The 15,250-nt window shown below is 54.0% G+C and overlaps 1 protein-coding gene across 1 annotated transcript in view; it reads right to left on the bottom strand.

Moving 5' to 3' along the window:
- Positions 1–9,775, bottom strand: part of LOC126497168 (pro-neuregulin-2, membrane-bound isoform) — a 53,152-nt gene extending 43,377 nt beyond the window's left edge. The window contains exon 1 of the mRNA XM_050135071.1: positions 9,620–9,775. Coding sequence (XP_049991028.1) covers positions 9,620–9,710 — 91 coding nt within the window. The 5' untranslated portion in view covers positions 9,711–9,775. The remainder of the gene's footprint in view (positions 1–9,619) is intronic.
- Between the last annotated feature and the right edge of the window lie 5,475 nt (positions 9,776–15,250).

Genomic DNA, 15,250 nt, shown 5'->3' with positions numbered 1-15,250 from the left:
TGTGAAATGGACTCTTGAATGTCCTTCTCACAGCCTGCCAAAGGGCCATTTGATGCCCACAGGTTGGCCTCACAGAAAGACTGAATGTCAGCTTGGGGTTTTGGCTTTTTATGGGCCATGTGTCCCTGTCTGGTACCCAGATTTACTTTGCTCTCTTCCTATACCCACCCAGCAACTATCCATACCCAGCAGGCCTGTGTTGTGCCAGCACCTACCAGCCAGGGAGACAGTGTAGGATAAAACAGTATCCCTGCCCTTGGGCTCAGCCTCTTCCTTAGGGTTTCCATGGGGGCTGGAAGGGTAAAAGCCACACTTCCTGAACCAGTGAAAGCCTTCTTGTGCGTAGCACCATCTAAAAGGCTGAGCAGGCCAGGGTTGTCAGGGTTGCTGCTGAGAAGGGATAGAGCCCACTCTGGGGGCAGGTTGTGAGGAACAAAATGGCAACAAGGCCAGCGGAGACGCTCCTGCCTTAGAGCAGCCCCTGCCTAGTCAGAAGCGCCATCCGTAGGCATCCAGACATGTGAGTGCTACACACATACTCTAGTCCCCGTGCTGGGAGCCCAACATCTGGAGAGAGCCCGTGGCCTCCCGGGGGCTTTACCAAGGCCAGTCCTGTTCACAATGCCAGGCTTCTTAGCTCATAGGGAGCCACAGGTCTGTGAATGGCAGAGACGGGAGTCTGAGGGGAGCTGCTGTGGGTGGGGAGATGGCACAGGTGCCCAGAGCAGGCCATCAGGTGCAAAGACACCATAGACTCTCCCATGCTTTCCAGGGCTGGGACACCTAGCACTACACAGATGAAGTGTGGCAGCCAGAGCTGGGGAAAGGGCACAGAGGGCATTTCAGCTGGAGGGTGAGGAGGGCAATAGGTCCCACCCAACCTTCTGGGAAGAGAGAGCCACAAGGTTGTCACAGATGCCAGTGTAAGAACAAGGCATGTGTTTGTCCCACTCTTGCGGTTTTTCACTACAGACCCAGGTAGCAGTTTAGTCCCTGGGGCTTCAACTGGCCCATCCGTGGACCATGTTCTGTTTTCTTCCCCCAGGGGAACGGAAGGAAGGAGAAGTGCTCTGTGGAGGTACAGAAGTTTCTGGCCTTCTCACCTCTTTAGTGGCTGGGAGCCGAGGTAGGAGGCAGAGCAGAAATAACAGCCCTGGAAGGCCTTTACCATCTGCCAAAACCCTGTTTAATCTGTCTTCTGGGGAAGGTTGGGCCTGACACAAAGGCTTAGGTCTTGGTCCAGGAGAAGCCAGTATGGAAACTGCCTGCTGCTGAAGAGTTAGGGCAGCTATGGCTTGGCAGACTCAGAGAGCAGAGGGAAGAACCCTAAAGACTTTGTCCTCTTTGGGGTGGCCCTGTAGCTCTGCCTCCTCAGCCTGGATAGGGAAAGTTGTCTGGGCATTGGGGAGTTCGGGGGGTGTCACCTGACCACCTAGACATTGCTAACTTTTTAATGGGGGTGCAGGTAAGACTACAAGACAGTCTTAGGGCCTTTTTCTGTGTGTGTGTGTGGGGGGGGTCTGCCTGGCTTAACTACTAAACAAAGCAGTGTATTTGGGTTGAAACAAACAGCCACACGATGAGGTTCGTGTGGATTTTTAAAAATAAAACAGAAGTCTGTGGAGCAATGTCGGGCTTCAGGGAAAGGTGTCAGCAGACCCCACACAGAGAGGAGCATCCACGCACTCACTAGTCCCAGTGCCTCCAAGGACACATAGGTTCTCGTTAAGTGCTGGAGGTGGGGCAGGGCTGGGAAACTCATGTGGTCCAGGCTAGTGTGGACATGGGGCCTGGAAGCAAATCACTCCTGTCACTAGCTCAGACATGGCAGGGGGAGAGTGGACATCTCCAGTTCCTCCCCACTGGATGCCCTTTTGATATCCCTGACACCTTTGACCACCAGTCTCGCTTGGCTTTCCTCAAAGTTCAAGTTCATCCAGTTGATACCAATCCTCTTGCTTTTGCTATCCTCCACTGTCTGCAAGGGCCCTGAAATAGGCTACATTGTCCCCTACCCCAGGATACTGCCGGCAGGGTGCACCTGGCACACTTACTTCTGCCCTCCTTGCTGACTTCCTCAGAAATCTTCCTTAGGTCCCTGTTGCCTAGAAATGAGGCTTCTGCCTTCCTCTGTTGGCACCTGGGCCCCTCAGGCGATACTTTCTGGTTAGCCCATGTTTCTTCCCAAATGCCTTCCCTTAACACTTCTTTCCAGGAAACCATGCATTCCAGGCCAACCAAGTTCCAATTTGTCCCCCTAACATGCATAATCTGTCCTGCCTTCAAACACCATTCTCCACACCGGAATCAAAATCGAGGGAGCAGCCATAAGGGCTGGAGCCAAAGAGGCTTCATTCAGTGTGCATGCTGGCTCTGGCCAGTGTCTTGTGTAACCAGTTGTTGCTTAACCTCTTTGGGCCTTCATTTCCTTGTTTGGGAGACAGGGACCATCCCACCCACCTCTAAGAGTGGAGGTAATCCACGTCAGGAACTCTGAGCAGGACCAAGAGTGATCTCTTAGTAACTCTTCTTGATCCCTCAAGATCTCAGATGCTGCTGCCTTCACTAATCCACCTGACCACCTGCAGGACCACCTGCAGCCTCTGCTGCAGGCAGACTCCCTGAACCTCCCCTCTTCCTTTCTTGGGCCTTCTTAGCATGGGACGTATGAGATTCTTTTCTTCTAGACTTTGGAGAGTCTGGGGGAGGGGATGTGCTAGGGTTTCAGGATGTTCCAGGTATGAGACCACAGGCGGTGCTCGCTGCTCATAGGCTGAACAAATGAATTAGTGATGTAAGGCTCAGCTATGACTGACGGACTCCTAAAGCAGCCCAAATAGAGACAGCTACAAGCACTCTGGGCAGGGTGGGGCCCCCGCGCTTAATCCCAGAGCCATTTCCCACCCAGCTCTCCTCTCCAGCTTGTCCCTCAGCCCAAACAGGCCTCTGCCCCACACCAGCAGAGCAGGTGATGAAATCAGGGGCCTCAACGACTGACTTCTCTTTCTGGTGTACCACTGCCTCCAGCCCAGCTCTGGTAGAAAGCCTACCTGCAGCAGGCTGTTTCTAGAAGAGCATCCATCTTCAGAGGAAGGAGGAGCTGGCTAGGTCTCCACATACAGATGTGAAGCATCTCAGAAGCATCCTCATTTGTGCCTTCGCTCAGATACAGACAGAGCGCAGCATATGTCAGATGCTGAGAGTCCAGTTCATGTGGCTTTGGAGCCGAACAGGGCAATGCTCAGGAGGTTTGGAGGGGTCTACCAACACCATGCTGAGTGCCATGGAGCACAGGGGGTCTGCTTGTCTCTCTACTTATCTTGGGGGCCAGGAAAAGTACTCCTTGGGAGGTATGGGGTGGGGAACAAATCTATGCTAGGCTTGCTGGGCCTGAGGAGTGAGCAAGAGTTGGCCAAGAGAAAGGAGACACTTTGCCAGGCTGAGGAAGAGCAGGCTCCTAGGAACCAGGTGCCCTGAAAAAGCTGAGAAACTGGTGGTGAGAGGGAGGTGGTCCTTAGCTATCAAGCCTTGCCTTGTTGATACGTACACTTCCTTCTCCAGGCCTCAGTTTCTTCATATAGTGAAGGGATAGAACTATGAGCTCAGGTCCAGGCTTACCCCACTCCACTCAAAAGTCACAGAACCTTCCATCTGGGCCCACACCTTTCAGAGTCCTTGCAGCATGTTTCCAGTTTAGAGCACTTTTGAGACAGTCCATGGTCCTCTAGTCACAAACACACGCACGCACGCACACACAGACACACATGCACGTACACACGCACACACACAGACACACATGCACGTACACACGCACACACATGCACACGCACACACACAGACACGCATGCATGCATACACATGCACATACACACAGACACACATGCATGCATGCACACATGCACACACAGACAGACAGACAGACAGACAGACAGACAGACAGACAGACGCATGCATACTGGTTCAGAGAAGGCCATACTCCTGATCCCATAGCCAGAAGACTGTGATCCTTCCCTGTGATCTCTGCCTACTGTGTACTGCGCTGCCAGCACAGCGGGGCACCGTATGTTTCCCAACCGTCCTGGGCTGCCAGCAATAACACTGCCCAAGTGGTTGATCTGATCTGAATGCTTAGCTTCCTTCTGCAGGCGTTCCTGTTCCTGTAGGCCCAGCTCATCCTAGCTCCTCTTCCTCAAGGCCTCCTGAGACACCTCGGATGGGAAGTAGACTCTCCCCTTCCATCCCTTTGCTGGCTCCTCTTCTCAGGTTAGGCCTTGCACCTAGAACAAGTCCTGTTATATCTTTTCTTTCCGTAGAACGGTGAGCCTATTAGCCCCAGTGGATGGAGCTGAGTCAGCATGCGGCACCTCGAGCATGGATTGGTGCCAGGGAAATGCTTACAGAGATGACAGGTACCACAGGGGTCTGCTTTGTGGGGTGGGACACTCAGGTGAAACTGTGGTTCTCAAACAGGAGCACAGTTCCTAATCCATTATGGAACTAGCTAACACATAGTTTCTTCCCCCCAGTGTCTGATTCAATAAATTAAGGGTGAAATTCAGAAGTTTGCATTTCTTTGTGTTTATGTGCATTGTATATGTATATGTTCATGTGCCTGTGTGTGCACATACACATATATGTGCATGTAATTGTAGAGGCTAGGCTTGATGTCTGCTATCTCCCTCAATTGCTCTCCTCAGTTTTTGCTTTTTTTTTGTTTTTTGAGACAGGGTTTCACTGTGGCTTTGGAGCCTGTCCTGGAACTAGCTCTGTAGCTCTGTAGGCTGGTCTCGAACTCACAGAGATCTGCCTGCCTCTGCCTCCCTGCCTCTGCCTCCCGAGTGCTGGGATTAAAGGCGTGCACCACCATCGCCTGGCTGTTTTTTTTTTATTTTTATTTTTATTTTTTAAGACAGGGTCTCTCACTGAACCTAGAGCTCACCAATTTAACTGGCCAGCAAGTTTCTGGGATCCTCCTGTCTCCACCTCTCCAACGCTACAATTACAAGTGTGTGCCACAATGTCTGGCTTTTTATGTGGGTGTCACGGATCCCAGTTGGCATATGCTTTCCTGACGGAGCCATCTTCCTAGCCCCAAGGATGTGCACTTCTATCAAGCTCCCAGTTCATGCTTTAAATCAGGTTCCCACTGAAACATCTTTTGCACAAGGGGCTTTCTAGGACCAGATAACTATGGACTGTGGTACTAGATCCGGCTGCACTCTGTGTCTTTAGCTTGGTTTCTGGCCAGACCATTCAACCGTGGCTTCCATCTTCCCAGGAACTACTTACTGCCTGTTGGTGCAGGCTCAGGATCTCCAGCTGCCCTCCCAAGTCAGTGTCCACAGTTCTGTTTACACTTGACTGCCAGGGCCATGCTCCATGCGTCTGGTGAGGGCAGGGACTCACAGCTCATCCCTGAGTCCCCTTTGTGTCTTGTCTCTGCAGCGCCCAGGAGACAAGTCCCTGTCTAGCTGATTCGATGAGAGGACTTGCTCCAACAGGTGGCCAGCAGGGTGCCTCTGGCTCTTGCGGGTTTGTCTTGAGGGGTACAGAATGCGGAAGAGCCTGGGCTTAAGTAGATGTGACTGGGGAAGGTAGGGTAGGAGCCGACCAGCTCAAGAGCTCATCCTGCTGCTAGTTCCTGGCTGTTCTCAAGGTAAGTCCTGAGTGTCCCTGTCTCAGTTCCCCTGCCTGGACTCAACACTGGCGGGGATGGACACCGTCCCATTTCTTGCTCATCCCGTGGTAAATTTCAGATGCCGCCTTCGCTACAGGGTCCTAATTTCTCTGTCCCCCAACCTCGCTCCTGTCTTCACCATCTTGCTCTGAGCTTCCTGAGGACAAGGTCTAAGGTTTGTTCACACAATGGAAGCTCAGTTAACATGCACAGAGTCGGAGACAGCTTGTGTGGTTGTCACCAGGCTAGGGTTCTAGGCCAAGGAGTCGAGGAGGGTTAGTGAAGCCACCATTGAAGTCAGAGCTAGGCCTGTGAGTGCCTGGTTAACCCCTTTCCCCAACAGAGTCCTCACTCAGCCACTGCCCTAAGGTCTGGGCAGCTTGACTAGCCTGGAGGCCTCATGATGCTTAGGGCAGAAGGCAGCAACAAGGACAGATCTTCCCATTTCCCCCTCTATCATGTTCCACTGCTTCAGTAGCTCCTGGAACCCACCCTGGCACAAGGGTCTGGGAAAAAGGATCGGGACCATAGTGTTTAAAGCAGCAGCCACCCCCCCCCCGAGTTTGCAGCCTGAAGCCAAACCCCACAGTCAAATTTTACTTCTGTCCCAGACTTTGTGGCCACCCTGTCCCAGGTGACTCACTGCCCCATCCAGCCCCACTGCTACCCTGATCTAGAAAGACAAGCGCTCCCTGTCCCCTTTTCACCCCCGCCAAGGGCCTGGGACCTGCGCTGGGGAATGATGAGTGTTGGTCTGTAAACTGCTTTGAGCTCCCAGGATGAAAGGCTCTGGGAAGTACAGAGTTGCTCCCTGATTGTTGTTACTGTTCCTCATGAACCCTGAGGTGCCCTGAGGTGCCAGGGAGCCAGAGCAGAGCGTGAGGTGCAGGCTGCACCCCGGAGTGTCAGGAGGATTGCTCCAGGTGTCAAGCTCAGCAGGGTCAGCCAGGGGCCGAGACTGAGGAGAGTGTGCCAACCCCCAGATGCCATTCAGACACGTGCACGTGAGCACAGCCACCTTGGATCTGGAAGACCAGAGCTGGTTCTAGAAGTCTGAACATTCACTTTACCGATGGGCAGGAGAAGGGAAGGATGGGAAGGGAAGTCTTCGAAAAGATTTTTGTGTGCAGGGAATTCAAACGCTATATGGCCAGAGCTCTTTGCTTGTGAGCTGGTCCACCTCCACACACAAGACCCAACAGAGGAGACTCTGTGCCTCCCTTGCAGGAGATGAGGGCTGGTCGGTCACAGAATGCACCGCCACAAGTCCAGAGAGAGGGGCAAATGCCCACGTCACACAGAGGCACAGGAGTGGGTCCAAAGTGCCTGACTTCCAGACCTAGTGTGGTATCCGCCGCACCAAGTGGACTTAGCCTAAGCTCCTACCCCCATGGATGCCATATTCCTTGGAGAAAAGGAACATGGATTGTTAGGGGCAGCCCCAGAGGGGTTACCAGGAATTGGCACCACAGATTCTCTGTGAGTCATGGAAGAGCGCTCACACCTGCATCCCTACCCCACCCAGCCCTCCTGCACAGAGGCAGGGGAAATGCCCTTTTCCCCACACTGCCTCTCTAATTTGCTGAGGAGGAGCTTGGGTGCTGCTGGGGGCACTAATTCATCAGTATCTCTCCTCCTTGACCCCTCGGGTTTACAGCGTTCCTCCTCATATTTAAGAAGGTTCTAGAGCACACGTCCGCCCCTCTCGGAGTCAGTCAGAGGCAGCCCATTCCTGGCTAAGGCCCCTCGCCAGCTGCCCTGTGCCTATCCTCTTGCAGATGAGGCACGCTCTGAGAATGTGATAGAGTTCTGGTAGCCGCAGGTTGGCCTGGGGAGGTGTAGAGAGGAGGCCTCCACTTTGAAGGCCACTGTCACTCTTAATCACTCATCCTGCTGGCTTTGAGTCAGACTCTTTTAGTTACAAGCCAGGGGCTTAAGGCTGTTGACTCTCATCACCATGGTACTTTCTCTTGAGAATCCTGTTTTAGAGTGTGACCTTACCCCTTGCCCTCCATGTTCTAGATTGCTCCAAAGTACCCCCAAATTCCTCTAGTTCTGTCTTGGGTCTGCCTGGGATCTGCTTCTCATCCAGAGCCCTTAAAAAAAAAGCATTCTGAAGAGCCAGATGGCCACTAAAAACGGGGAACAGGGAAAGTATTAGGAAAAAAGACGGGAAGAAAGTTTACAGGGAGACATTAAGAAGGACTTTCTCTCATTGGGTAGGTGCTAGGCCAGATCATTTTGAGTACCATGGAATCTTTCTCCCATGGTCTAGCTCCCCCACCCCACCCCAAGTGAGCACTCTACCCTTGGTATTAGGAGGCCCCTTTTCCAGGCTCCATGATTCCCGATAGCTAACGCCTACCCCCCGTCACACTACCAGGCTCATTCCCGCATCTGTGACCTCATACCCAAGTCAGGATGTATATGTGGTGAGAACCAGGGAAAGGGAGAGTTAGGCAAGATTCACTGAGTGGAAGCCATGACTCCTTGACCCCTGCAAGAGAAAGCCTACTCCCTCAGGCTACAGTTCACAGTCGCTGGCCCCACATGTCAGGCGCCTGGCAGGAGAAGACTTCCACCTCCTGCTCAGCGGACCACAGTCCTCAGGAAGACTCCAAGACAACTACCCACAGAGACGGCCAAAGAGGCAGCCTGGTCTTTACATGCCCTTAATGTCCTCTCTTTGGTGGGGTGGAGGTGCTGTGGACTTTTATGCTCTCTCCCACAAAGATACAGTATTATCCCTTCACCATCATGTGGATACAGGTAGGAAAGAGAATCGGTTTTCTCCCAGTCACAATGAAGGCTTTCTAACCTTCAGCCGGGTGCTGGTTGGAAGCTGTTTTTGATGTGGTGTGGGTGTGGACCAAGAGAGATGGGCACACTTGTCCAGAGAATGCCATCTGAAGTGCAAAGGACTTTTTGACTTCACCCTCAGAAAGCCTCAACCAGTTCCTATGTAGAATGGGGGTAAGACTATCTGCACCCAGAGCTGTCACGGCAAGTAAATGGAGATGGGGGCATTTGAACTCATCTAGCCTGCAGGCTAGTACAAAGTTGACTTCAAAACAAAACAAAACAAAACAAAACAAAGTAGGCAATGAGAGGCTTGCCTGAGGAAGGAAAATGAAGGGAGAAGTCAGGTCTTTCCCAAAGGGGGCCCCAAGGCGAGCCTGGTTCCATAGGGAGGATGTGCATGTCCTAGGCTCTAGACTGGGAAGTCCAAGGCCAGCATACCCCTTTACCCTGCAGCTGCCCAGGGTCATCACCAACGAGGGTTCTTGTCAGTGGCTCAGCTCACTCAGAGGGAAGGGTGTAGAAGGCAAGAGTCTAAGTGAATCACCAAGAAGTCCAAGTCTGGACAGTCATTCCATGTCTGGTCACCCTCTGGGGTACACATGTGCCACAGAAGCAGCAGTGTCCTACTGGCTGGGGTTCACTCCCAGGGCAGGGCATCCCCTCCATCTCTAGATGTGGCGGTGGCGGGCGTGCTGCCCAAGCTCCAATGGCGGAGCAGAACGAATGGAGGTGTGGCACAGGGGTGGGGGCAGCTGGAGAGCCCAGCCGGCTGGGGATCCCAGCAGAGGGAAGGCAGTGACAGCTCCCCGAGTGCTGCAGGCTAGCCCCGGAGTGTGTTCGCCCGCGGTCTCCGTCCGTGTCCCTGACGCGCGCTGCACCCACTTGCTCGGGGGCAGCTTGGTCTCCGCCACCCGGGAAGATACTCGCGCTGCCACCGCTGGACTCCGGGGCCGCTCATCCCTCGCCCACCCTGCCGCGCCGACTGGTTCGACCCGCTTGCAAACGCGGACGCCCCGGCTGCTGTCACCCCGGCGCGGCTCGTTGCACCCCAGACTCACCCGCGCGGCGCCTGTGGCGGGTGAGCGGGCGGCAGGTTTCTCCCAGCGAAATGGGGTTTCTGGGCGCGCCGAGGTGCCCTACCTTTTTCCCCAGGATCAGGCTCCCGCTCCCGCTTCCTCCCCTCTCGGTGCTTCTTGCCGCGGCCGCGGCCCCTCCTCCTGGGCTCCGACATGCTGCCCCCGGGTCCCGGGCGGGAGGGACGGCCTCGGCTATCCGCTGCCGCTGGCCCCCGCCGCTTGCAGCCCCAGTGCTGGAGCGCGGCGCCTTTCTTATAGGGCGGTCACACCCTCCGGGGGAGGGGAGCGGCGAGCCTTAACTCTTCCCCTCCCGCGCCAGCCGCCCTCCGCCCACCTCCCACCCGCCCAGGCCCCGGGGGACCGTGAGCGGAGGCTCTGGGCTCTGCACCCCCCTTCCTGGGCCCACCGAGGCAGACAGGACGCGCGCCCAAGAAGAGCGCCTTAGACCTCCTCGCCAGAGAGGGGGGCTCGAGCTGAGATGGGGGGGAGCATGATGCGGGGGGGGGGGGGGGGGGGATTCCCCCAGCGAGGGCCAGGCTAAGGACAGTGTGGGGGTGGGGAGACAGCCAGAGATGGGCCCAGGAAAGGACCAAAAGAAAGTCCACCGGCTGGCGCAGAGGGAAGGAAGCACCCTTGTCTCCGGGAATTGTTCTCCACAGCTTTGCCTGACAGTTGTCGTGTGTCTCCTCATCCCCAAGGGGCTGGTCTTAGTTTTACTGGAGGTCACAATTTAGGACATACCTTTATGCACCCCCCCCCCAACACTTGTGACTAGCTGAAGGAGCGCCTCCCAGCCAAGATGGGCTGCAGCCTACTTGAGGGAGCCTGGATGCTCCAGGTGGTTTGGCGCCCCCTCCCACACTCACGAACTGCAAACCTCAGACCAGGCAAGCAAGCAGCTCCAGCTGGCTCCTTTCTGGGAGGCCTGAGAGGTGAACTCAGAGGCTGCTGCACAGCCTCTCTGCCCTAAGCACACAGCCCACAAAACGCAGAGCTGAGGGCTGTCGGCAAGGACGCAGGCTCCTGCCTGCAGTCTGGGTGTGGTGCTGAAAGGGTTACACAGCAAAGACTCTCCTCTCCTGGCTCCCAGAAAGCCTGAGCCTGCGGTTTGCCTGCCTAGCTCTGCCTGAGGTGTCCCCTTACAGCCATCCTTACTACAATCCCAGTCAGAGATCATCCTGGCCAGTCCTCCATCTCCTTAGCAGAGAGTCCTAGTGCTTCTCAGGACAGAGTCCTCCTTAGGACCGCCTGCAGCAGGCGAGGACTCTGGGTCAAGGCCAGGGATTCTGAGGCTCCGGGGCTGCCCTGGGGGCCTGCCTGACCAGAACTGTAGGCCAAACTTGGTAGGGGGAGCACAGAAAGAGAGGATGTCCACATAGAGAGCTGATATCTGGTGCTTTTGGGGCCTCAAGTGAGTCTTATCAGGGGCCACTTCAGGGGAGGCTGAGTCTGAGAAAGAGCAAGCCCCCCTCTCTCTCCACCCCAGTACAGCAGAAAGAATACTCACCCTTGTAACTTTGCTCTGTGAGGGAGAAGGCAAGGGATCCCAAGAAGACTCCTTTGAGTCCTTGCTTGTGCAGCTTCTAAACTGTCATTCACATAGTCTGTCCCCAGTCTTTGGCCATTAGCTCAGTTGATTCTCCCCTCCTGTTCCCTGATTTTGGTCTTTTGGCCTTTGCAGTCTGAGCACACCAAGACCGTCAGAGAAAGCTTTTGAAGACCCAACCCGATCCCGTCACCCACCGTCACCCTAAACGCTTCCTAGGCAGCTCCTAACCTGCCAGCCCTCAGCTCAGAACTCAAAGCTCCAAGTCGGTGTGTCAGCCACACTGACCCACAGGCCACGTGTTTGCTCACTGTCCCTTCCACACTCCTTGTACAGACGCTAAACCAACCTCTCTGCTCTGAGCGGCATTCTCCCTCCTTGGCCTAGCCCACTGCTCTGGTCATTTCCTTGATGAGGACGTGGGAAAGCCCTCATACTTCAGGCACATTGATAGGTGTGAAGGATGTGACTGTGACCAAGACAAGCAATGACCTTATATGAAGGTTATAGACTTGGTGAGGGTGGGCGTGCAGCTGATTCCACAAACAATGGATAAGACCTGTGCTAAGTGGTAAACTCGGCTCATTCAGTAGACATTTGTGTATGTTGATCTGCAAATGGATTGGGGGGGGATGAACTGGGGGGGGAGGAGAGAGAGAGACAGAGAGAGAGAGAGAGAGAGAGAGAGAGAGAGAGAGAGAGAGAGAGAGAGAGCTTTCCACAGGAAACACTCATTCTGGAATCTGAAGAGCCAGCAGGACTCAGCCAGACGAAAAGGAGCAACAGCCTGTGCAATAGCCCTGAGGCAGAAAGCCTTTGTGGTTTTGCAAAATCAAAAGACAGTCAGCGTGCCAAGGTGTGTGTGTGTCTTTGTGTCAGGCATGCGTATGCATTTACGGATGAGGGTGGAGAGTGGTCCACGTGCCCCAAAAAAGTCAGGAGGGAAGATAAGCAGAAGTTAAACTAACCAGGACACCGGGCTTTATTTTAAGAGCAGCTAGATGCTTCTAAATGCAGTGTTGGGGAGAGGAGAGAAAGGGCACTCCCCAGATGCCCCTGAAGTGTCCACGGGAGCAGCTTTCCTTTCTCTCTGTAGCTCCCACCTCCATCTCCCCATTAACTCGCATCTCTTTAAGTTGTGACATTAGTACCGGGCATAAGGAGGGCTGCAGATGCCTGCCGTTATGACGGTTAAGTGACTCTCTCCCGTCAGCAGTGGGAGAGAGCCTTTGCTGGTTGGCACAGCTCTCCTGGCGGCCCATGGCACTTGATGAGTGTGGCAAGTCAAAAATGCCATGGAAATTCGAGGGGGGCAAGCTTTCTCCAGTGAGCTAAAGCATGCAGACACGATGCTGAGGGGGAGTAAAGATTTGGATTTCAGTGTGAGGCAAGTGAGGGGTCCTGGCAGAGAAAACAGCTGCAGGGAAGGAGGAGACTTTGGGTTAACTGAGTTCTCACTGCTATCATTGCACAGACAAGGGTGGCAGAGAAGTCATCTGCCTGAGCACAGGTTAGGTGGTGGGATAGAGTTAGAAACACATGCACTTGGGCTCTCACAGCCTGTGCCAGTATTTGCAACCCGGGCTTGGCCTGGAGGAGGCATGAGAAGAGAGCGGGTATGGAAAGGACCCCAGTTATTGTCACTGGAAGTAACACCTCTGTCACTGGAGGGCAGAGAGAGGCCCAGCAGTGCTGGTAGTGACCTTTCCTCCCCACTCACTGTGCAACACTTCTCCAGGGAAGGTAGGACAGTGGGGCACTTGGGTAGGAAGCTATCTGCCGATCTGCCCATGCTCCCCTCCTGCAGGTGCACCAGAGTGCCTGCGGAGAGCTTGACCTGTGAGCAGGCCTGTGGCCACCGGCCTTCCTCTTCCGACCGGCTGCTGAGTGAGTGAGCCTGGGAACAGCAGAGAAAAGCCTGTTTCACAATGGGATTCTAATAGCGGTGCAAGTCAATTCAGTTCCTGCGAGAAGCAACAATACAGCGCTCAACTGGCTTACACACTGTTTTTTTGCTTTGTTTTTTTTTCTTTTCCCCCCTTTTAACGTTTTCCCTTCCACTTTGAGGCCGTGCCATGAGCAAACTTTGAAGTTTAGGAAAGTTTAGACTTGTTTGAGTCATGTGCAAAAATACCTTTGAGTAGAAAAGAGGAAGGAAAAAACCCAAACCCAACCACAACCCTACACTCCTTTTCCTCCCCGCCCCAAGACTTTGGGGCTCCAAGAATCTTACCTACAAAATTCTCCTGCAAAGTGGTCTTAGGGACTGAGCCAGGTTTTGCTCCCTCTCCTTGGACTTGCTATTCCATGGAATTCTTTTTAAAAAAGCATTACACTTTTATATGTTTATTGTGTGTGCATTCATGTGTATGTGTGTAGGCGCGCACGTGCCATAGTGCATGTGTGGAGGTCAGAGCTCAGCCTGTGGTAGTCACCAGGTGTGCTCCTGAGGTCTAAACTCAGGTTGTCGGGCTTGGGGGCAAGTGCCTTACTGCTAACCCATCTCACCGGTACCTCCCTCTGTGGGAATCTTTTGGGAGACTCCTCAGTGACATAGCTTTAAGTGGTCATTTTAGAGGCTCCTGCCCCAGAACAACAGCCCCCCCCCACCAAGCCATTGCCAAGACACCACTCTTCAACAGAAGATCAAAAAAACCCTCAGAAAAGATGAGACTGGTCTACGTTTTCAGCCAACCTCATTTAACCCCTCCAAGTCACGAGGCTCCTCTCCTCTGCTCTCCACCCTGTGAGACCATCAGAAATTTCCACTCACCCAAGAGCTTCCCCAGATTCTGAAAAACCCATTCTTCCAGAGCCTCAGAAGGCTGGAGGTCCTGGTTGCTGCCAGTTGCACCCAGAGGAGCACACAGAGTCCAGGCCTGGCCTACCCCTGGCAGGGGTCTCCTCTCCCCAGATGCATACACACTGTGGCCTGCAGCTCAGCACCTAGTAAATGATGAAAGGTTCTCACCTCCCTCAGGGGCGCTCCAGTCTCCACCTCCCTGGCTATGAGGAGAAAGGACTGTGGTGGATGCTCAGACATCTGGACTTGGGCTCAATTGTCCCCCTGACATTCGGTTTGTTTTTCCTTCTGGGGACCCAGGTCACACAACAGGGAGACACGTCCTAGAATCCTTGACCTAAGAATGTGGATGGTTGAAACAGCTGGGGTGGGGATGGGGGACACTTGAGAGCCCTGAAGGAAAGCTTGAGGCTTGATAAGTTTGGTTCTGTAGCCACACCCTAGCTTGTCACTCAGAGGTGCTACACACACACACACACACACACTCACACACACACATACTCACACACACTCACACGCACACATACATACACTCACACAACATACACACACACACATACTCACACACACACACTCACATACGCACACTTACACCCAAGGCACACAGTCTTCTTGCATCAGTAGAGAGGGACTAGAGTCAGCTCACTGAGGTTCTAGACCCAGCCCTTGACAGCCGATGATGCTCCAAACAACATCTGGTTCCCTTTTCATAGGGGTCTCCAGGACTGTATTACTGAGTAGGGAGGAGATTTCTCTATGGTCTCTGAGAATCAAGGACACTTGTGCTCAGAGTGCAGGCCCACAGAGCTAAAGTACAAAGGCTCACCTCTGGCCTTTCCCTTTGCTCCCAAAGGACACAAGGTCAGTGGCTCCACTTCCTGAGCCCTTGGTCATTAGGGGCTGCTATGGTGGACATCAATGTCTCAGTCTTTTACAAGGCCCCTGTGGCTCAACCCATCTAATCTGAAACCAAGAAGCTAATTCATGCTCCTTGCTCAGGAGTTTAGTCTCTTTTCTTCATTTTTAGACCCTCTTTGGAGAAAGAAGGAGGCAGAGGAGAAGGGGCAGGGCCATTAGAAGAGGAACGCCAAGGAGCTAGCAGGGAGGACACAGGAGAGAGAGAGAAAGAGAGAGAAAACACTGGCCAATGCAAGTGGGGAGCCTCCCTTGGCTTCAGAGACCAGTAGAAGAAAAGCCAGACAGCAAGGGGAGAGCAGAGGAGGGGAGAGGTGAGGCGACAGGCAGGCCTGGGCAGGGCTGCGAGCAGGATTGAGAGGAAGTGAGGAACTGGAGCAGCCCAGTGATGGTGTGTGTGTGTGTGTGTGTGTGTGTGTGTGTGTGTGTGT

The sequence above is a fragment of the Alexandromys fortis genome, unplaced genomic scaffold (assembly GCF_014885135.2).
Source record: "Alexandromys fortis isolate MF-2015 unplaced genomic scaffold, M_Fortis_MF-2015_v1.1 scaffold_25, whole genome shotgun sequence".
NCBI lineage: Eukaryota > Metazoa > Chordata > Mammalia > Rodentia > Cricetidae > Alexandromys > Alexandromys fortis.
The sequence above is the reverse complement of the archived record's forward strand: the minus strand, read 5'-3'. Positions and strand labels throughout refer to the sequence as shown.